The sequence below is a fragment of the Ceratosolen solmsi genome, unplaced genomic scaffold, assembly GCF_000503995.2.
Source record: "Ceratosolen solmsi marchali unplaced genomic scaffold, CerSol_1.0 scaffold4, whole genome shotgun sequence".
In the NCBI taxonomy this organism is placed as follows: Eukaryota; Metazoa; Arthropoda; class Insecta; order Hymenoptera; family Agaonidae; genus Ceratosolen; species Ceratosolen solmsi.
This window is the reverse complement of record NW_011948449.1, coordinates 231,480-256,850: the sequence shown is the minus strand read 5'-3', so window position 1 is coordinate 256,850 and position 25,371 is coordinate 231,480. Positions and strand designations below refer to the sequence as shown.

At 23.8% G+C, this 25,371-nt stretch overlaps 1 protein-coding gene across 11 annotated transcripts; it reads right to left on the bottom strand.

Moving 5' to 3' along the window:
• On the bottom strand, positions 1 to 25,371 carry Vha100-1 (V-type ATPase subunit a family protein Vha100-1). Of its 11 annotated transcripts, none has more exons than XM_011504850.1 (14): positions 25,193 to 25,371; positions 24,904 to 25,038; positions 24,142 to 24,447; positions 14,366 to 14,466; positions 9,597 to 9,729; positions 8,962 to 9,138; positions 8,010 to 8,222; positions 6,309 to 6,666; positions 3,986 to 4,402; positions 3,662 to 3,885; positions 1,881 to 1,883; positions 1,581 to 1,791; positions 779 to 950; positions 1 to 429 (listed from the first exon to the last, which is right to left on the bottom strand). In XM_011504850.1, exons 2-14 carry the CDS (start codon positions 25,018 to 25,020, stop codon positions 321 to 323), a joined length of 2,541 nt encoding a protein of 846 aa, XP_011503152.1. In that variant the 5' UTR covers positions 25,021 to 25,038; positions 25,193 to 25,371; the 3' UTR covers positions 1 to 320. The 11 variants fall into 11 exon arrangements, with proteins under 11 accessions (XP_011503152.1, XP_011503148.1, XP_011503158.1 ...); XM_011504846.1 differs by lacking the exon at positions 14,366 to 14,466 and adding an exon at positions 20,141 to 20,253 and having other exon boundaries at positions 25,193 to 25,370; XM_011504856.1 differs by lacking the exon at positions 14,366 to 14,466 and adding an exon at positions 17,243 to 17,295 and having other exon boundaries at positions 25,193 to 25,370.

Here is a 25,371-nt window from a genome sequence, read left to right as displayed (position 1 = left end):
TACTCATAATTACACTTTTTTAATATTACAACAAATACCTATATACACTTGTTTAACAAAACGAAACCTTATTAACTAATAAGAAAAGAATTCCAATTTTCTTATTTCCAATTAAAGATTAAAAAACTCAAGTAATATACATGACAAGTATAACTCGTAATTCAAAATAATGCAAGTGAGTATATTGGAATAGTATTTCATTTACATCTAATTATAATAGAGAGAGAGAAGTACATTATTACGTTAAACATTAATTACAGTTTTTTTCAGATACAATTAAAAACTAAAAATCTAAACCGATATACATTTACATTATGAGTTTAATCTGTTGCCTCTGAAGTTGCCTGTGCGGTATCCAAAATAATTTCAAAAGAAAATGGAGTAAAGCTATAACCTTGACCAAGATAGAATTTACTTTGGAACTCAACCCTAAAAAATCAGAAAAGAACAATGTTAATTGTTAAAATTTTATTGAAAATAATACATCTTTTCATTATTAAACGAAATCTAAAATAATTTATAATCGATAAAATATTAAAAATTATTCAATATTGATAATGTAATATATCAGATATAGTGTTATAAAGTCTTCATACTTGAAATAAATCATAAATACCATATTTTAAATCTTAGTTATTAATTTCTTGATTCACTTACGTAAATATAATATGTGCTACAAAATTTTTTGTGTCAGAATTTTTAATACATCATTCATTGCAAAATAACCTGTAGAAATATCAATGTACAAATATAAAATTTATTTATATTTGAAACTTACCAATGGAGCCTAAGAGTGTGAAGGAAAGCTGATAATCCTTCCATTAGTACCAGAATTCCTACAGTTAAAACTGCCCAAAAGGCAAAAATACCCCAAAGGATAATACCTCCTCCCCAACCTTCTTGAGTTAAACCATTCTTCATTACCATATTCCACAATACTTCAGATAATTCTATATAAAATAAAGAAATTTTATTATGTATGAATTATTCAAATAATATTTTACTTTGTATCTATTGATAATGGAAATATAATATTTGTAACAATTACTACCTGTACATTAGGATCAAATTTACACGTTAAAAATATTTATTTTACATTTTAATAACAACATATTAAATAATATTTCACTTAATAATACAGATAATTATACAATAAAAATATAAATAATATATATTATATTTTCTAGGTAAATATTATATAATTAACAATTTCAGTTAATTTACATTTTCAATATTTTAAATTATAATCAATTTATAAGATTTGTAAAATAAACACAATTATTATGGGATATATTAAAAACATCAAGATAAAATTTTTATTTATTTTTATTTAAAATATTTAAAATATTTTGTCATGTTTAATATACTATATAATTAATTTTTCTCAATATTAGTTATACAAAATCAAAATATTAGTTTATAGTCTACATTGTTCAAAAGGTACAATTAATTACTTTAATGAACTATTTTTAAATACAGTTGTAATCTAATATTGAAAAATTTAAACATTTTAAACTGCGAGTTATATTTTAAATACTTAACTCTTTTTTAATATTTAATTCATTTAGAAGGAAACTTACGTGCATGAGCAAGAGACAATGCCCAAAGCCGGAGATAAGAAGCGGTATGTGATACACTGCCCAATACATATTCAATTGTATGAATTCCTTGATGAATGAAGATCTCTGCCATATCTTCTTCTTCTTCCTCTTTATGTGATGGTACTTGTCCTTGCGATTGCATTACGCCCGAACCATCAATGTCGCCATTTTCTGTACCGTGACTATTCAACTGCAGAATAGTTAATTTATATTATATTTAAGTAAATATAATGATAAAAAATCTAGAGTTCTACTTGCTTTAATAACATGTATACATACATTCTTTTCATATCCAGCAAAGTAGATTACATTGTCCAGAGAGAAATTGAACAGTAAAAAATAAGTATTAAACATCTTTAAATATTAAAAATTATAAGTATTATCTTTTAAGAATATAGGATAATCTAGTTCTTATAAAATTTATTATTATATAGATTGTGAAATACCTCATATTATTATCAGATAAAAACTATCATTTAATTTTTGTAATTTTTAACGATATATATTCTGATCAATGCTATGATCTGTATTCATATATATATATTTATATAAATAATATTACTTATGCATACAAACATACAGGCATACGTACATACGAACATGCACACAGACGCGCGCGCGCGTATAATAACAATTGATCATTCATCAATTGCTGGTAGGGATGATTGATGGTAGAGAACAATTGATGGTAAAAAGATGTTACGATTCAAAGTGGTACTGCTTGTGTAGAGTATTTAATACGAATGAATAAGACGACTTAGAAATTGACTCACTCTAATTGAAAGGCAAAATTGTTTAGAAAAATCATTTCAAAATTTAACACTGTTTTTTTCATACATCATTTGGTAAGCGATTGATAAAAAGTTAAAATGCAGAAGAAATGGTTTGTGAAATTTTACACACAAAAGTATTTGATAGTCTCGAACTTACTACGTTTTTAAGAGAGATAATGAGATCTTCATCGAATACTAAATTGCTATTTATAAAAATTATAAAAATTATAAGTATTCGTTAATTTATATGGGTAACCATGCGAGTATTTAAGATGTAATTCGACGTAACGATTGTTGCTATAAATGTATTATCCCTGCAATTATTGTTTGTTACGTATACTATTAAGCGTGTCCAACTCGTTTGTGTAAATACTACTATTATTTTTATGTTCATGTGTTTGGTTAAACTATACTATACACTATACTATGACCTATCATATTCTTTGATATATATTTATTATTAATCATGATTTGTATTCAGATTTTTCCAACATACTTTTTTTTTCTTTTTGATTTTTTTATTTATGATAATATATTAAACCGCTTTTAGGAATTGGGTAAGAGCTTTTAAACCGTTCATCATTATAGCACGTAAACAAGTAAAAACGTCTTACACGCAATAATTATTAAAAATATAACAAGATTGTTCCTTCAATAAGAGATATCTATATATATATATATATTATTCGATATATAAGACACATAATATATAGGCTCTATTACTGAAGAGAGATATAAGCACTTATATGCGTCTTATTAATTTCCTTAGTAAAAAAACCTACGTGTTATCATTATGAAATGTATACATTATTTACAGATCAAGAGTTCTAAGTACTCTTACTCGATTTTTTCAATTTCATATTCTCGTAAGCATGGTCTTGGAGCTCACTCTGTCATTCCAAACTTCGGTAGTTCCTTAAACAGCTCACCCTGTTGCAACTTGTATGCTTCCTCTAAATGATTTCGTATACTTAACATTTTCCTTTCCAATTGCTAAATCTGATTCTAATTATTACCCGGTAACTTCCGATTCATTTCGTCTTCTTAACCGTATTTCGACACCCGTGACAATATGTAAACGTTCAAACATATCATTTTAAATAATCCATATTACAAAAATGGAACTTTCGTATATTTATAACTTAGTGTCGTTCTTAAATATTAAATAATTTGATATTAATGTTTAAAATTATTAATTTTTGTATTTCATTTTAATATATACATATTTTTTATATAATAGCTTATAATAGAATATTTGTGAATTTAAATTATGGATAGTTTTTGTACCTGCATATGTTTTTTCTTTCGTTCTTGCATCATCATAATAGGCTTAGCAAATAGCATCCATGGAATGCAGAGTACACCAATTATAACTAGGAATTTTTCAAGTGAATATTGACCTCCATACATATAAGGATCGCATGGAGGTAGCTTAGTTGGGGACTTAAATAGCACCATATTAATGAAAGTAATAAGAACGGATGGAGCACAGTAAGAGCTAGTAGTCACATCTGAATAAAGATAATATAATATTTTACACAAATTTTAGACTGAAATTACTAAACCTATCTGTAAAAATATAAGAAATAACAAATATATAAAAATGCTCACCAGGATTGTAGACAGGGTGAATAGCCGCATATTTGACCCATTTAATAAACATGAGTGAAGTCATGTAGAAAAAAAGAAATACCAGAAAGATGATTTGAGGTATGAATTCGCAAAGTATGTTGAGTCTCCGTTTAAAGTACAGATGATTAAAGAGACCGACTATTACTCCGAAAAGCATATGTATTACACCAAAAATAATAGAAATCTTCATTTTGTAAGAATTGAGAAAAATTATTTTATTTTCGGATAATTGCCAAACTGGATCCATGCCGATTGGATATGGATGCTGAATGTAATCGGTGGTAGGGTTTAATTGCAGCACTCGATTGTTGATTACATCAGATCTTGTATAATTAACGGTCCAATACGTCCCAAAAACATTCAACGATTTAGAGAATACATCATTGTATATAAAACCTGCAATTTTATTTTATTTTCATTCTTTAATGCCATATAATACTCTATTATGCAAAATAAACTGATTAAAAATTATACTTTAGTTACAATCAGATTAAATTCAACTGTGATTTTATTGTATTTAAGTTTTTCCTATATAACAAATTTAAGTAACAATATTTACATAAATATGAACAAATTATTTATTAAAAGAATTTGAATATTAACAATATGTTAGTAAATTGTATTTTTAGATATAATGACTCTAAAATTAAAATTTATTTGCATATTCACAAAAATAGTATATTCTCAATGTGTAATATTATTTTTTATAATATTATATTTTTACATACTGGATAAGGCATAATAAAAGATTTATTTTTATTACAATTCAATTCAATATGAAAAATTATATAAGCTATAATTATCGAAATTTTGAACATTAAAAATTCTCTCTAGTTTACATATACATTTTCTTTACATTAAGATTAATAAGTTACACATGTATATATATACCTTATCATTTTTTTCAAAAAATAAATTTTTTTTAATAAATTAAGTAAATGTCAAAATTTTTTTCAGTATACGAAAAATTTAAATTACAGATGAATATATTTTCGACAATTTTGTTGTTGTAACTTTAATGTAACATTAAAAATAAAAGGAATAATTAATTTCGTCATTTATTTAAAAATAAAATTGTAAAGGGAAGTAGAACTATTTATATCACTATTAAAAAATAAAGATTTCAATGCTATAGTTACTCAGTCTTATGATTTATTTAAAACTGAGATGTGAAATGGTTAAAAATTTTGCCACACATTTGATAATGACATATGTATTTATATTTTTAACCTCCATAATTGTATATAAAATTAATGTAAGTCTTTCAAACAGTTGCTAGCAATTGTAACACTATATCGAAAATTTGTAAGAGAAATATGCTAACAATAATATGATTTATTTTTTTTAAATTAATCTTCTAATTATACTATTCACTTTTATAAATTAACTTTTCGTTTTATTTTTTAAATTAATACTTTTACTTATTAAAATGGACTATATCTGTAACTATTTTTTATAGTCTTATATTTCTGAGTATAATTAAACTCCGTATAATATAACTTCGTTAAAGACGAAATATGTTGAAATACATAATGTAAAAAACAAAGATTTAGAAGAGCCTTCTATGAAAAGTCATAGAGGAAAGAACGAGTGTATTGATGAATAAGAGAGAGAGAGAGAGAGAGAGAGAGAGAGAGAAAGCAATAATAAGTGAAGAACTGAAAACCCGATAGATGTATTACAAAAACAATTTATTATTTAAAAAAAGTTAGGTCTTTTTTGCGAAACGCAGTGAAAGTCAAAAAGCCAACGACATTAAAAAGAATTATCTAAAGTTATACCCGATATTTGGATAATAAAAAGAAATAGAAATCATTCTCTTTTTATTAAAACTGGAAAAGAAACAAAAGCATATAAGTTTATCTTAATAAGTGCTTTTGAATTCTCATGCATCTTTTTCGAAGAAATAAAATAGATTCATTTTGCAATGAGATATAATAAACGAGTAACTTGCCAGCGCAACAAGTTCAAATAGAGTATCATCGTATACTTTTCACAAAATATTCATATCATGAATATTACTTCATTTCTTTATTCGAAAATTTCAGAGTTTTCCATCAGGTACTGTCGCTTATTTATTTTGGTTTACAACAATGGTATTTACCCATACTTATCAAATATAATTTTGACTTCAACTGTAGATATAAAGACATATATATGAACAAAGTATGAGTTTACTCTAATATGAAAAAGTTCGATTATAAATTAATAAATAGCATTAATGCAAAACAATTACAATCTTCTGATTGAAATATAGAATTATTTGATAATTTAAAATTACTTTCACACTGAAAGCTTTTACCTGTATACATAGAGAAAACTCCCATGAGAAATATAATGTAACGACCACCAAAAAATATGTTCCAGATTTCGTTATCAGATTTCTGGGCCGCAAGGGGCTTTTCCTTAAGAACCATCCAGCCTGCGAATAGGAACATAATTAGTCCATGTCCAAAATCTCCGAACATCACAGCAAAAAGAAAGGGAAAGGTAATGATGGTATATGGGGCAGGATTCATTTCACGATATGAGGCAACTCCGTAAGCATCTATCAATGCTTGGAAGCCTTTAGTGAACTTGTTGGTCCGATTATATGTTGGAGGATCTTCGAAGGTCTCCATTCGATTTAAAATTGGTGGTACTGAGCTACCGCTTCGTTCCTGAAAAAAATATTCAAATTTCTGTATTAATATATTTAATTTCCAAACGCTTTATTAAATTATGTGAAGGAACTTGAATCAATTTTAAAATATTTTTTCAATTAATTTTATATCATTTACATAATTGCTTATAATATCCATTATCATTGGGTTATAATCATTTTTTGATCATATAATTACGAAATAAAAAAATGCCACTCGAATTCATATTATAGAAATGTTATTTAAGCGAATGTAAGACAAGTAAAAATTGTAAGTCATATTATAGTACATTGAGGCTTATATAATTTAAGGATAAGTTATAAGTTCAACGATTATGAGATAAATATGAAGGAAATACAAATCTATAAATTCTAAGTAATTAATTAGATAATCTAGACTTCATTGAACCATTTAGTATAATACACTAACGCATTTATTATATATATATATATATACAAAATGTGTTTGTGCATGCATCTACATTTCATGTAGTTCGTTCGTAAAAGTATTATATAATTAATTTATATAAGTCTGATTTAATATTAATTTGTGTTGTGAGAATTCAATATAATAATTGACATCTTATTAAGCGAGCCTTTTAAAAAACATACCTACATTAGAAAATACATTATTCCATTAAATAAAAAATAAATAATCCTGTAACACATTTTTATATATTTTATTTTACTATAAATATTAATTTCAAAACATAGCACTATCCAAATATTTATAAGAAATTTTAAATTTAATTTAAAAATGTTTACTTCTATGATATTAAATTAATTAAAAAATTTTTATTAATAAATATTATAGCGTAGTAGAATACATATTATTATAAAAGAACGTCAAACATCAAATACATATAAAATAAAGCATAGTATAAAATAATTTAATTATAATCATTATTTTTGGCATAAATGCCATAAAATCTAAAACGTTATTAAATTTTTATAACATTTATTATATATGAGAAAGTAAAAACAAAATTAACTTGTTATAACGGCTAATAAGTTACGATAATTGTATTAAGAAGGGTATTCAAATATTTGCTTTTATAAATTAATATATAAACCATCTATACTATACATATATATCTATAGATATTCGAACGATATTTTGATGAATAATTCTTTTATATAGAACATAAAGTAAAGCTTAAAACATTCTCTCGTTCTAATAATCTTTCTAACTATTTATATTTTTTTTTATTTTTATCTCATATTGAACAAAGTATAATGAACATCCTTTTTATAAGTATTCATATTGATTTTTTAGGTCACATAAAATATTACTTTGTTATCTTAAAAAAAAAAAATAAACATAATATATTAATATATTAATAAAATTATAAAAAGACTTACAGTTCCTCGACGAAGAGCTAATTGAATCGTCTCGATATCTAGAACTGGTACCCAACATTCAGCAATCAAACACTTTTGTGTTACATCCAAGTTAAAGAGATTTAAGGTATGATAAATTGCCTTGATTTTCCGCACCTTGATAAACCAATTCTTAATATTTTTAGCTGCAGCAACAAGAACTCGATGTCTATGATCTTGAGTTTGCCCAAGTACCTAAACGTTAATTTCATATGAATAAAAATTAACTAACATGTAAAAACATTTTAATATAGTTTAAATAAAATCTCAAACAAATATTCAAATTTTATGTGTAAAATCTTCTTTAAATACAAATAATAGTTTAATTGAAAACAGATTTCATCTATATTATACACTAAATTATTAAAACCAAAACCAATTCATATATTATGCGAGAGATAATAAGGATTTTAAATTTAAATGAAATTACATTAATGTTCCTATAACTATTATCATTGAAACAGTTAAAAGTAAAAAAAATTAAATAACCAAAGCTCCAGAGCTAACATTTAGTAGAAAAAGAGTTGTATATTTTATAATTTATAATTTGAAGTTTTTTCAGGACTTTTGTAATCAGCTATTTGATTTAGATCTATCTAATGCAGATCTATTTGAAAAAAATTTCGGACTTCGTCAACTCTGTAATTATTTATAATTAAAAATTTCTTAGATTTATAATAATTAAATCACTAGGGTATTCAATCAATAAACAATGTATTAGAAAGTAATGAGTACATTTTTAAAGAAAAATTAACGATATTTTTGAGTGAGTAATTGAGTGTTTGTTTACTAAAGATCTATTTTAGCAAAGCCCCCCAATTATTAAAATCGAATGATTTCAATTCAAAAGATAATTGTAATTTTGATGTGAATGAAATAAATACCATTAACTGAATAAATGCTATGAAACTCTGGTAATTTTGTTAAATCTTACGGTATTTAAATCTTCGATGCGCGTCAATACTCCCATGGCCATTTCGCGCCGGTCTGCAGGTGCTTCCGGACATGGGTACAGGGTAGCGCGGAATCCCTCGCAAATTTTCTTCACTCTCGTCTTCAGCTGATCACCTTGGAAGAATATTATGAACACGGATTTAAATACTTGATCACCCTGGATTGAAAGAAGAAAGAGCCAATATTATTACAATGAATTAATCATTAAAAGGCATAATTTACATTTTGATAAATTACTACTTTGATTAATTTCTAAATATCATTATAAACAGTGCCTTTTTTCATTTTATTATTATTATTTATTTTTATCATTGAAATCTATCAGTATAGATAAGTAATTGATGTAACAAAAGATATTTGTAATCTAATGGAGACTGATATATACAAAATTATTATAATAATAAAATCACAATTGCATAAAATTGTACCGTTAAAAATTATTATTTCTTTTTAATACGTTTACAAAATAACGAGGAAGTTAACAAATATCTATTTAATAATTGATAAAACAATAAATTAGTTCAGGAAAACTTATACGAAGAACTTGAGTTATTATAGTCACGAAGTGCTACTTAAGTTAAAATTATAAACAAAGCGACAGCTTAAAAAACATACGCTCACCGTGGATGGATCCTCGAGGGGCGTCTCAATCTCAGCTTGTCTAAGGAAGACATTGCCACGACAAGCTCGCCATAGCATCCTCTCAAATGCTGGAATTCTTTCTCGAAGAATGACACCGGCGACAAAACTATAGAATGTATAGAATAAATTTTTATTAGATTCAGGTTGCAGTTGCTTGTTTTTTTTAATTTTTTTAAACCATTAAGGAGGAATTATTTATTAAGGAACAGAAGGAAAATCCATTATTAACTAAGAGATTAGGAGTTTTTTTTTTAAGAATTTGAATTAATAATAGAGGGACAGAGAAGTCACCGAGTTGTTTAAGGGCTCACACATGAGTTATTGCTACATACTTTTATTTCTATTTTCCATTCCGCAATTACTGTCTGAAATCCTTAGATTTCTCAGAGTTTATTCTTGGCAATGAATTTAGTGAAATTGAAAGTTCATAATGTATATTTTCAACTATAATGGATATAATTATCTAACGCTTCTTTTTTTATATTAACTATGCAGTGCCTTTAATTATGTATAAGAAGAATAATTGTATTATATTTATAATAACTAAGTGAAGAAGTAAATTGTCATAATATATTAAACATTTATTCATTTTAATTGAAATAATGATTTTTTAATAATAATATCCCGAAACTTAAGTTTTCAAAGTTTGGACCACACATTTAATCAAAAAATAATATTTCAACAAAAGAAATATAACAATTTGTGATAATTTAATTAAAATATTTCAAACTTTTATTATGATAAAAAAGAATTCTTAGGTAACTTTTTCTTGGGTTTTTAATCTCTATTGATTAGCACTAAAAAATTTGTTATATACACTTGTTTATTGTAAAATGAGTAGAAGGATCATTTTTAAATATGTTAAAAAGAATGTAATTTAAAAATTTTTAATATTTCAATCGAAAGACTATAAATGTTATTTGTAATTATGTACGTATTCTATAATAAATTTAAAAGAATCAAAATTAAATTACTTAATCAATTTTTTAAATTTTACAAATTAGAACCATTATTCACATCATTATTCGTATCATTTATAAATAATTTTTTCACATATATCATTAAATAATCACAAAGTCTCAGTAATTATCAAACTCATGCAAGACTTATTAAGTTCATAGAAAAAGACAAAAAAATAAATTTTATAAAGAATAAGAGACAAATATAAAAAATTAAAAATACATTGAACGTAAAGACGGCGAATGATGATTTATGTAGCCATGGTTGTATGTAATATAACTTCAAAAACATAACTTACAATTATATAGAAAAAACAAGTGTATACTCAGCTGTTTCTCCTTTCCATTCTGCCCTCCGACTCTATCATCTCCTTTCCCTTTCTCTCATACAGATCCACTCTCTCTCTCTCTCTCTCTCTCTCTCCCCCCCCATAAATTACCAATAAACGTATATTTAAAAATCCTGTTGTATGTAGTAAATATTATATATGATAACGAAGAACAAAAAAAGACAAACTGAATATAAACTATATGTTTCATAGGTTAAATATTAAAAATGAAATGTTCTCAATTTGACGTTGCTGTTCCTTGTATTTTCTTTGCTTTATTTATTTAACTAAAACAATTTTTGAAAAACGTAAAGTAAAAATTTCATAAATATTTATCATTATTATTATTATATATATATATATCATTTCTTGTATAAATGTACTTCACAATAAATAATTAATGAATCCATATCCAGTAATCAAATCAAATAAGTTAATTAAATAAAAAGGAAATAATTTATTATTTATTAATTATTGTATTTACTTATAGTACATATTAAAATTAAACGTTTTTTTATTAATTACTAACAAATAAATAGAATAAGATGACGGATAGTGAAAAAACCAATATTTATATTGATTGATTAATTAAAATAAATTTAAACTTTTTATTATATATACTCACAAATTTTTTTCTAATTTTCTTTACTGTTAAAATAATCTTAATTTGTGCAAGTGTGATCTTATTTTGTTTTCAATAATATATATTATATTGTTCTGTTCTGCTAAAGAGTATATAAATAGATAATTAATAATCAAAAATAATCATGGATTTAATTAGTAAAATGTTGTATACAATGAGAGAAATGAAAGTAGAGGGATAAATATACAAAATTAAGAAAAATAGGGCGAGGGGATTACGTAATAAGCAAGTTTTCTATTATTATAATATAATACTTATGCTACAATAATTTAAATAACTTGTAATTCTAATGTTTATATTTACACAAAATATCTAATCACATTCATTAATTTTATTGTTTGTCCTTACAAAAATGAATTTTTAAAAAATATTTTAATAAAATACTTGGAAGTTATTTAATTTATGAATACAATATGAACAGGTCTGTTTTAAATAAATGAAAAAAATTCAATTTTCAAATGAAACAAAACGATCACATCATGTCATTTGCTTAATTTTTTTTGAAAGAGAAATTGAAATTCGAAACCAAATAATCATTTAAATATAACGACTTTTTATTTTGAAAGTAAATGTTGAATATGTTTGTAACGCACATCTATTGAAGAAAATGAAATGATTATTAATTGAGGACTAGTAAGCATATATTAAACACCAATATCGTAGAATCCTATCAGTTTTTCATTAAAATTTGCCAATTATACTCATAAAAACCTAACTAACTAAACATTAATTTATATTGAGCCATAAATTTTATTTAAATATTCATGCAAATTTTTACAGTCAATTCAAATAATAAAGCAATATAGATGAAATTCTTTGGAAAAACAAATTAAAACAAATTTTTTAATTTTAAAGTTATTAAAATATTAATTTTCTTATTATAATTAAAAATTTTAATAATATAATTTGATATTTATTAAAGTTTATTTATGTTCTTTTAAATTATTGTATATTATTATCATTTTTAAAAATATATTTACAATCTATAGGAATAGTTGATCATATAATATTTATACGAATAAAAAATCTATATTGTTATATATTTTATTACAGCAATTTTAATTTTATAAAAACATTTTCAATTCTAACAAAAGTTAGAATTTTTTCGTTTAAAAAGAAATGCTTATTTAAATACGCATCTTCGTATTATTGGAGTCATACATGAAACCTCAATTCTATTATTTCATTTTAAATTCTACATTATGTATTTCATTCGTGTTTTTATAACAATTATAACAAGACTCTAAAAATCTATAAACTCTATAAAATTATAACAAGACTCTTAAAAAATGTCTAAAAGATAATATTAAGTGTTATTTAGAAAGAAAACGTAATTTTACGAATTTTCTATTTATAAATTTTTACTTAGGAATTATTATTTATGAATCTATGAATAAAATTATATTCTATTTAGTTATCAATTATATGTATCCTGGAATCATCTTAGAAATATATCATGTGAGGGAATCATTTCAATTAAAATCAACCTCAATACATTTGACAAAAAATACCGAGAATTAGTAATTTTAAGATTGTAAATATTAATAGATATAAAAAAAACAAAAGGATCAATTAATAGATACTGATATTAAAAGAGAGAGCATGCCTAGCACATGATAACGAAGTAACAATAGAAATGCATACATTTTTCGTTTTGATAAATTTTTGACAAGTCCATAAAATGGTTACCTCATTTACAAAAACTTAAACACACTAATTATTCCTACTATTAAATTTTTTTATCTCATCTTAGTTCAAATAAGTAATTGGTTTGAATATGATTAAATTTGGTTGGTACATGATTTCTTAGATGAATTTTTCTGATAAATTAGTAATTAAGAAGGAAATAAATAAAATAGTATATCTATTTTATCTATACATTAAAATAGCAACTAATTAATATAAAAAATATCTACAAACAGAATACTCACATACAGTCCCATATCTATATAATTATTAATAAAAAAATTCAAGCAGTAGGAAGTCTCTCATAGAACTTTTTGTTTTCATAATAAAATTTTTAAAATTATAATAATAAATGAAAATAGTACACATAAATATACACACACATACACACACACAGAGAGACAGAGACAGACACACACATGTATACAATATACAATATTTGTATAGTATATACAAATATATACAGGGATAGCGCGTGTGCGTGTATGTATAGTTTTTATTTATTATTATAATATATATATATATATATATATATATATATATACATATTTGTTTATTTATTTATTTATTTATTATCACGGAAATCGTTATTTTTACCATCGAGGATTAACGCACTTATAACAACAATTAGAATTTAATTTTCCTTAGTAGTAAGTACTTGCTACTTTAGAATAACGTTCCTCAGCTCAAAATTTGGTAATCATTTTATTTTCATTAATCAAAGCACTTTAATTATAAAGATTTGCAAACCCTTGCTTATCCACTGAAAAATAATTTATAAAATATTATAAATATATTTATTATATTTATATAATATTGTAATATATAAAAAGTGTCTAAACTTAACCAGGCACAGGAGCGTACGTATAAAGAGAAACGTAAGTTAGTAGTCACATGTAAGAAGTGAAATGTAGAATAAACAATATTGATTAATAACTTGGCTTGTATATAGTCAACCGCAAATAGTACATTCATCGACACGGCAACCAAGATATTTTTGCCGGTTTCCGTGAGCTTAATTTAAAGATAAGCAAAGGTCTGAGGCGTATCAGTGCTTCTTCACGGCAATGGCGTCGCTAATCCACGAGGATGTTTGAGCTCTGCAGCAGCTAAAGGTGTACGTACCCCAGTTGAACAGGACCGAGGACAGTCTGGCGGGCAATATTATCGTCGCTAATCAATGCGCGTGTCATGGATTCGGTGGAGTTCAAGCCTGCGTGCTCTTGCTGACGACACAACAGACAAGACACAATTAACCGCATTAGCACACTCTCAACACACCATAGCATTATACTTCAAACATCACTCTACCGCCCTTTTATTTCAATAGTGATTGCCGTAATTATTTTATTATTGGCAGCTCTAGTGACCTTTCAGCATCTGTCCATTTTTAAGATTGTAATTACGTTTTTGATCAGTCAAAGCTACATTTTTATATGCATATATATATAAGACTAATATTCACTTCATAAATTACCTTTACGTTTTATTCTTTGAAGCGTGTAAGTTAATTTGGTATATTGAAATGATATTTGTTAGAAAACTTAAAATTTTAAATTTCGAAAAACTAATATTAAAAAAAAAAATATTTTATCACAATTAATTAAAAAATAGCAGTTTGCCAAGCAGCATAATTTTGCTCGTTCAATTTTTGTTCATAGTATACCAAATTTTAAGAATTGCATAAATATCCTATCAAGTTAATATGCAGATGCAAATTACAATTACTTTTAGAACTGAAAACAATATTGATGAAAACAATACAAAAGTAAAATGACATAAATTATGAAAATAACTAACATTTCAATGAACGAAGGTCCGATTTTACAGCGAAAGCTTCAATTTAACAATTAGCAATGCTGCACTCCGTTATTACAATATAAAATACTTTTTTAAATTATCTTACAAGAATAATAATGCAACGGTGTTAAATGTTAAATTGTGAAATTTATATTTCATTCATTGACAAAAATATTAACCAATATTACTTATTATTGTAATTATAATAAAAAATATATAAACAAATGAAATCCATACAATTTTTTTATATTAAAGAAAAACAAAATCTTATATAATATGCATATTGATATTACATCATTATTTATATTAAAAAATATTATTATTATAAAGTAATTGTAAAATATTTGACTCATCAGAAACATATATTACACTCTTAATAAGTACGAATTGCCAATATAATTAATGCATATTATTTTTGATTTGCAAAAAATATTTAGTTCACTGAATTTTTTCACGTATACGCTGGATTTATAAGCAAAAAACATCACTAAGAAAAAATTATATAATTTTAGATATCTGAAACAAATTAATAAAAAAAAGAGGTTTCATTGTAAATCAGCTCTCTTCGATGAAGCCTCGTTATGCAATACCTGAAAAATTGATTTTACACTGTATAACTCTGTGAAAAAGAAATGTTTTTTTTTTAATCTTACTGTACCGTATATTTATTTATTTACCTGGTAACATTTTTTGGCTATTTTTTCATTTTTTTCTATCTACAATTTAAAATAATACAATCAATGTAAAATTGAAGTGCTTTACTAAATACTTACACATACAAAAATAACTAGAGAAACAATTACAAAACATAATAGCGAAGCACTATAACTTAGCGCTTAATGACAAAAAGCAAATTTGCAGAGGCGTCATTTACATTTTAAAAGTTATACAACAACGCTTTGATTTATACTTTGATATCATTATTTATTTTAAAATAGAAATTGTGGCGTGATTAATTTTTTTTATGTTCACAAATATAGTTTGAAATTTTTTTAATTCAAGGCGTTGAAGAATATTATGTTGTTTTTGCACTACAAATATACATTAAAAATCGTAAGAGGGATACAAAGTTGATTTAACATAGAAAATTATTGACACCATCACATAAAAACACTGACATAAAGATACAATATGTAGTAGCATTTTTAGTAGTTAAGTGAATGAGAAAAAACAGATAAATATCAAGGTGCCAATAATGCATTGCAAAAATTATTTATCTATACATACCCATGGCCACACCATCATCATTTGTTATTTACACGATAATTTTTCTAATATGAAGAACTACTGATTTTCTTAATGAGAAAAATCATATACAATTATGTCTCAATTTTGCATACCCAATGAATGTAGAGAAATGCAAAATAAATAATTTCAATGTTCATTTAAATGAATAAAAATTTTGAATAAAATCATCATATTTAATGTACAAACGTAGAATGTTTGTAGAAAATCGTCCTTTACAAAGTATATATATGATAAATAATTTATAATGAAAAAGTTTATATTTATTACAATTATTGAATTATATCTGAAATTATTTATCAACTGCTATAGACAGTGTAAAAATTGTTAATATAAATATCTACTTTTGTTGTAATTTGTTACAAACAAACATTTGTTTCAATATAGAAAAAAGTTAGAAATAAAAATGATTGCGTCATCATAATTATCATCGTTACGATTTTTGGTTAATATTAAACTAAAAAGCAAATTAAATATTTCTTATTTTGGGAATAAATAACAAACTTCTTTTCGCTGCAAGAGAACGAATATAATTAAAATATTTTGGGAGCAATTATTTTTAAATATGTAATTTAGTATATAATAATCATTAAAAAATGAAACTTTAGTACAACTTAAATATTTAAAAAATTTATGTAATAAAAAATATTAAATCTTATTTTATTAATAATTTTTTTTATCAATTGTAAGTTTCTTACAATATTATAAATAGCAAATATCCCATTTACTCTAAAAAAGTTTTTAAAACTAATTCAACTATGCATAGCAAAAAACAATTTTTAAAGAATTGAAATTTTACTAGTTCCATAATAGCGATTGCTGAAACACAGCTATATTAAGGCAAATAATTAGTACAATAACAGTGAAATTAATGCAAAAAAATATATAAAACAAAAAAAAAAAGATAAACATATTACAGTATCGTGAAAACGTTAAAAACGGTAGATAACAGCTTGCCTGAGGGGATTCCTATAGTGTGATCCAAGAGTCTCTGTGATGGTGTACAGGTGCTGTAACCCACAGAATAGAAACTTGACTTATAACTCGATCTTTGTCTTTCATTATCAGTGTCTTTTCTAATATACAAAGACGTATTTTAAACTTTTTAAGAGGATGCAATATATCAAAACAATTTCTACCCTATATTACATACCATATGTAATATTTTGTAATTTTAATGTTATATATTTTATTTAAAATATTTTATTCTAATGCATATATTACAAGAATATTACAAGAATCTTCTGATTATATTGTTGAACATTATTTATTTTACCATCGATGATCAAATGTGTATGTCTTTAGTGAAATTATGTAAGAGTCAAACAAATAAAGATATAGAAATAAAATAATCATTATTAAAAGTATGTAAAATTATTTTATTTATGTTTACATAAGAAAAATGCAATAAAAAGAATAAATTTAAGCAAAAAGAAAATTGTATTTAAAAAAGTAAAAATTCGCTCACGCCTTTAATATAGATATTAATTATGGTCTAATTTTCATGTAAATTTTATATTATTATTTCAAATATGCAAATCTATTCTAATAATAGATTTCTGCATAATTATACTTTAAAACTTTATTTCCGATTAAAAAAAAAATTTAAGTGGTCATAGTTCTGTATTATCTAATTAAATGTATAATATTATTAGATTAATTTCTTCTAAGAATAATCTTGATTATTCATACATCAGAACCAGTCAAACAAAATTCTAACTTTGACTTAGATACATATAGCAGTATAAATATATTTTTGTGCAATGTAAAAATATTTTAGAATCATATTTTTAACTTGAAATCTATTTTTTATTATATTGTATCTATATATAGAATATTTTTTCTATTTCATTCGAAGCTATAGGATATAAAAAATATCCTAAAAAAGGACGATAAATAATCAAAGAGCCTCAAAACATAAATTTATTAGCATAATTTATTGCAAAGCGTAAATATAATTTATTGATCTTATTGATCATCTAAAAATTGTATATCAGTTTTGAATTCTTATTTTTAATATATTGTGATTTGCTTTAATTGTTCATGATCAATTCTGATAACCAAGTATCGTATTAATGTATAACTAATTACAGATTTTCATATATAATTGAACTAGCTAATGGATAATTAATATATTTATTGTTTAAAGAATGTAAAGACACAGGATTTTGTAGTCTTTGAATACTGTTTCGTATTGGTGTTTTGCATTTTACACAACTCCAATTAAAACTTTTTGTTATTAGTCACATTAAAATTATTTCATTCATTTTTTTAATTTTAATATTTAATTAAAAAATCTTTATTTTATATTACAATTAGTATTGCGCGAATTTTTAAAGGATAGTTGTACACTAGTTTATTTAGAAATACAAAAATATAATTATAATAAAAACATAAGAGTTGAAAGAAAAAATCATTTTGTTTAAAAAGTATAACTTTAAAAGATTTTCATAAAAATAAATTTTCCATAAATTGCAATTATATGTATTTTCAATAAAAGACATTTTAAATGTAAAATATAATTATTTTTAATAAGAAAAGGCCCATAATAATCTGAATTTTGAAGACAATAAAAAGATTATAAGTGATTATAAAAGCATTTGTTTTGACAAGAATAATTATTATATTTTTAAAAAGATTTTTCTTCAAATTTTATTTCAGAATACAACATTTCAATCAAATGGGCAACTCTCTGAGCGATGGATACACTCGCTATAAACCTTTAATAAATACTTTTTATTTCTATGTTTCCATAGATATGTTTAAATCAACAGAATTTGTTATTTAAGCATTTTATCTTCTTGTTTATACATATTTTTAAATGATTTAGAATATTTTAAAATTACTATATCTTCTGATAATTAAATGAGAATAATCTAATTAATCACGATAAAAATATTAGAATATACAGTTCTATTGTAATAGTTTTAAGATAAATAATATCATCAGCCTGTAACGCGAAATAAAAAAACCTTACCATTTATAATACAAGTATATAGAATTTGTATTTTTATCAACTTATATATCGATTATTTCTATACAATTTCGTAATTTTTTTTAAAAAGTAAATTTATTATTATTTACTATATTATAATAAGGTATTATATAAAAATATAAATTAAAAATTTTTATTATTACCTCAATAAGTATATTTAAAATCCTTTCGCGCTTTTGATCAATGAAACATTTAAGAATAAGAATTATATTAAATGTATGAAAAAAAAATATGAAATTTAGATACTGATAAAATTTTCATTTTATAATTCTCATAGTAAAATGAAAAATTTAATAAATTGAACAGCTCTCTTGGATATAAAGAAAAACACCTAAGAAAGTTATTTGAAATTATTATCCAATAGAATAACTTATTCAATGTATATACATGCCCTACGTTTTTGTAATTAAAAAAGAGCATACTTATCCGTATCAGCAAGGCTTTATAAAAAAGGAAGCAGCATAATGAATATTGTTTTATAGCAGATATTTAAAAATAATAAGAAAGCCATTCATTTCATCTTTATCTCACCAGTACGTCTACATAACATTGTTTAGTAAAACAGCAACATGGAAAATATTGTGCAATAGCAGATAAGTGCGACAAATGATGTAATCCATCATTTATAATGTTTCTAGTCGCATACATAGCAAAATGACCGATGTTCATTAATTCGGTATAGAGTTCTGGTAACAAAGTTGGTTGTTGATATTCGAGGAAAAGCGAAATATAAACGGATGTTAAGGTCAGTGAATTGAACCGAGGGAAATTGGTCGGTAGTAGATCATCGTTTTCTTTTACGAATGAGGACGGAAAGATTAGGAGTAATGATTGTTTAGCTATGGATGATGGTTAATTACCCGAGCTTGAGAGCCTGGCCGCCAGCGCGGAGGCCCTCCTCACCCAGTAGAGTCACCTGCTCTTCCTCGCGGCTTGGATCCGCCATCTGCGACACGACACTTCCATGCTCAGCCTGCCAACAGACACACGTCACCTGTCCGCTTCTGCCCTGTCTCATTTTATTTCTTTCTTTCTTTTAAATCGCCGCGCAATCCTAGGGAACTTTTTTAGGTTTTAGGAGCGACGGGACGTACTACGTTATATGCTTGCGGCATTACTTAATTTCTTAAATTGCATCTCTATTTTCTCTAAATAGATCATATGTCTAATTATAATACTAGACATTCTTAATTATAATACCCGCTTATATGTATAGGTATATAATATAAAACACTTGCTCACGTATGGATATAAAAATAAACTTGATAAGCTTTAAAGTGCAGACGTTTTTTAAACTGTTTCATTTTTAATATCTTTTGACATGTAATATATAATATTTTAATATCTACTTTTATGGTCATTATATTTCTAAACCAATTCCTAACAATAAATTCTAAACAATATTACAAAATTAAATTTTTTATTTAAAATAAAACAATTTTACATAAAACAATTTTATAACAATATCTAGTGCATTTTTATCGTATTTAATTGTAAATTAAAAATATTTTTAAAATGTTCCTTATTTAATTAAAATGATGTGTAATATATTATAGATTAGTTTTCTCTATTGATTAATAATTATAATACAACGGAAAATATAACAATAAAATTAAAAAAAACAATAAACTACTGTTTTGAGTGTTTGTATCTTAAAAGCTAATTTGAATTCTTTGAAAAATTAAGTACAAATATTTTAAAAACTATTGAGTTATTAAAAATGTATAATAAATAAAATACGATTTTAAGAACAGCAATTATTCAAACATTTATATTCTAATATATATATATATATATATATATATATATATATTGCTTTTTACAGCCATCAAATGATCAACAAATCGAATAAAAATATAATAAAGATAGTAGAAATAAATAAAATTCCAATATTTAAAGTTTTACATGGAAAGAAATGTATTCACAAACAGAATGTATATTTTAAAAATAACTCGACTAATTTCATTTTCACTATATCATTTACATATTTTTATATTAAATTGCACTATAATTTTTTTTATTATGATTGACGTTTTATTAAATACGAAGTTTGCTTTTAGTTTTATAAGCTAATATTTCTGAAAAGATATTACTTTAGCATCCAATTTAAATACTTCTAGTCATTTTCAATCAATCATCCATCAAAATCATCCATTTTTTCGTTATTTTGATTACAAATATTCTATATTTTATATAAAAAATTTTATGCATATAAAAACTCCAAATTCTATCCAAAATTGAAATCTTTATAAATTGAATTTTAATGCAAAATATGCGTTACATATTTATATACATTATATACCTATTTATATAATAAGCATTTGCATAGTACGTACATTGGTTCTGATAGGTACATAGGAATCGATATAGATTACTGGATAAAAATGACAGATCAGGTATTTTTAATATATAAAAATATAAAAGCTCACACAACAAATACTTTTCTACTGTTACAACAAATACAGTTAAAGTGATATTTAAAATACTGTAGAATTTTTATTATTACAATAATTTAGGTATTATTAATAGATTTAATATAGAATATTAATGTTTGAAAATTTAAATAAAATTAAAATATATTTTAAACATTACTTTAAAAACATTGTATTTAACACATATTATTAACAGTAAACATTTCGTTAAAAAAGTTTTTTTAAGTCATAAAGAAGTGGGATTGATTAGTATGTTTAATAATTAAATAATATTTACAAGAAGCAAAACATAAAAAAAAAAAAATAATAAAAAAAAGGAATAAAGTAAATCAAATATAATATATAACAAAAATTGCTATTACAAAATTAATAATTAAATTCTTTAGATTAATTCAAATAATTATTTTAATAAACTTGTAAAAATTAATATTAATTAATATTATTATCATAACCCAACTAAATATCCAAGAATCCAATTAGTTTCAAATAAGATATAAGCTTGCGTATATTAATCAACTATTATGTCTAACATTCATGCAATTCTGAAATATAAAAATGTGTAAGCCATTTAATTCTTCTAAATAATGTAATTACCTAATAATATTATGTAATAATCTATAAAATCAAGCAACTTTATATAATATCAACGTATATATGGTTTTAACTATATACAATGTTTATTGAAATATATAAAATAAAAAATGTGCATACAACTAAAAAATCAGTATGTCAAAGCATTCTAAAATAAATAATCAGCAAAGAAAAAAGCTACCCAGAAAATAGAAATTTAATTGTCCTTATTATAAAATAAAAGGATTTACATTATCAAAGCTTAAATAATTTAGTACATTTAAGCTTTATTATATTGATAAAAGGACTTTTATGTATTATCTCCATAAATACATATATAAATTACAATTAAAATAAAACTTTATAATAAAAAAAGATATTTTTACTTGTTATAATAAAATAACAAAGAAAATTAAATTTTGATTTTATATTTTTTTTAATTAAGCAAAAGATTTACAGAAGTTTGTAAGAATTTCAATTAGTCATCGTGAAAATACAACCATACTGGATTTAAGTATCTATTATTACATATTAAATTTGAGTGTATACAAATATGAAAAGAAATAGTACAAAAATGGCATACAAAAGTAAGTCAATGAATTGGAAATATAAAATGACAGGTTAAGTTGACCAATTATTACCTCTGTAATTGATTCACAAAATCATTAAATCATTAATTCTAAAAAAGAAATAGATCGCGACTGGAGACAGGGCAGATCTCTGTGAAATGTGTCAGTCACATATTTTGTGACTTTGTTAGTTGACAACACTAACTCATTAGAAATAACAAAAATCCTAAAATCACTGAACAATATCATTAGTGACATAGAATAAAAAAATTAACACACAGTACAAGTATCACTATTTTAAGTTTAAGCATCTTTATCCATCTACATATTAAATATAATACTAGTTATTTTCTATTTGAATTATATAGAGAATAAATGAAAGTTTTTTAATATCATAACAATATTTCTCATTACTCCACTACTATTTAGTTACTCGTTAATATTGAAGTGGAAAGAGTCCAAATTATTGTTCACATTATCATACATCAAAGCAATAACCAAAATAAAAATTTGGTTCTATTACCCATGTACTATAATTTTTGTTCTGCCTAAAAACTGTATTCATGTATTGATTAGCAGACAAATTGTTCATAAGCCATAAATTAATCAAATTTAGAATATTAATTGAATACTAAATATTGATAATTAGAAAATATTTTATAGTACTTTTTTAATAATATTTTTATAATAACGATATTGGAATAATAATATTGATCTTATTTTGCAAATATTTTATGAAAGCAAAACTTGCAAAAATCAGTTTACATAATAAATATTTATTTATTTTAATTCAGATATAAATTTTTCTTGCAAGATCTAAATTACTCTTAATCTATGATGTTCATATAATATAGCTATTGTTTGCAAGCACTTCTGATTCATAAGAAAAATTAGTTAAAAACATTTATTAATTTTTACTTTTAAGAATTGAAGTTATCTAGAAAATTTTAATCAGCCAACATTTTCCTTGTTAGCATCATAATCTACTAGCTATATCTTACATTAAAATGGCATTAATGACTTTAAATTTTATTGTTAAATATCCAATCAATCTCACTTATAAATTAGAAAAAAATGTAATAAAATAGAAAAATATATGAATTCAGAATTTTTCAATAAAAATATATGAGTCAATAAGTTTCATTTATCATCTTTTAACATGATAAATTGAATATCTATTTGAATATATTCTGAGTTTCATAAATTTTCGATTTTAAATATCAATGTAGAATATTTGATCAATAAAATTAATAAAATTAGTAAAATTAAAAAAAAAAATTAGGTTAATACCTCATCAAAAAAGACTTGAGTCTTTCGAAGAATGTGCTTAAGCTCAGTGAGCTCTAGAAAGTTTCTCTTTAAAGCTTCTGCATTTTGATTGACTTCACGCAATTCATTTTCTAGTTTCTCAAAAGTTGCTTCAAGATCAATCATTTCTCTAGGTTGCGGAGCTTCCGGATTTTCACCAGTATCCAACATAGGAATACCATCCTTTTTTATTTCTTTTTCTAAATATCTTAACTTCCGTTCCATCTCATCACAGCGACGTACTTCGTTAACAAATTTTCGTTGAAACGCATTTACATCAGGATTTAACTGTAAATAGCGATAAGAAATATTTTTATTAATAAAATATTAATCTTATACAAATTAACTGAAATAGATCTAAAATTAAGAATTATAGCAATAATATTCTCAATAATTATGAATAAAATATCTTATTTGAAAATATTTTACGCTTTGATTTATAAATTATTATAATAAAAGCTACAATAAAGCTACAAAATAAATAAATAATGAACAATGTAGAGTACATAACAAATGCATAATAAATACTTCAAGATTAAATATAAAAACTACATTAATATTGAACCAAATTATAAAAATAGATAATTAAATTTTTGATTAAAATAATTAAATTTAAGAAAAAAAAATATTTTCCAATCTAAAATTTTATTATAAAAAAATTGGTAAAATATGTAGGATTCTCTAAAATTGTCAGTGTAATCTAAAAAATGAATAATCTTTTTAAACTAGTTTGATCATACTCACATCTCTGAATTGCACAAGTCCAAGTTCCCCTAGTTCTGAAACACAAGCATAAGCAGCCTCACTCTGTAAGAAAAGCTGACAAAGAGTCATTTCTTCGCTTCTAAATAATGAACCCATTTTTGGCCTTGTTTAAACCTGAAAAATGACTCCAAAAACATCTAATTATAGACTCTGTTAGACTCAATCCTTTATTAGAAGTACCTCATATTTTATAACTTTAGTATTAATAGCATTTGCTTCTTCAAAAAAGTTACAAAAATTTATCTCAAAGAGAAATACATCTTCTTACCTCACTTCTGCAATAATATGTATGTGGACGGTAGACGAAGTCAGCGCGCTCGATAATAGACAACATAAAATGTTGCTTATGGTAGACTGTAGAATATGAATCAATAGGCGGTCACAGCTCAGTCACGAGGTATCAATTGCCATCGACTTCAAAAAGAAATACTGAAGGTAGACCTTTAA

Excerpts from the sequence above, each read along its gene's own strand:
- Vha100-1 (XM_011504846.1), bottom strand. The coding sequence starts at position 25,020 with ATGGGTTCATTATTTAGAAGCGAAGAAATGACTCTTTGTCAGCTTTTC. Across the intron at positions 20,254-24,141 it reads CTCAAGTCTTTTTTGATGAG|GCTGAGCATGGAAGTGTCGT; the intron begins GTATTAACCTAA and ends GTCTGTTGGCAG. Across the intron at positions 951-1,580 it reads ATTGTCTCTTGCTCATGCAC|AATTATCTGAAGTATTGTGG; the intron begins GTAAGTTTCCTT and ends TATTTTATATAG.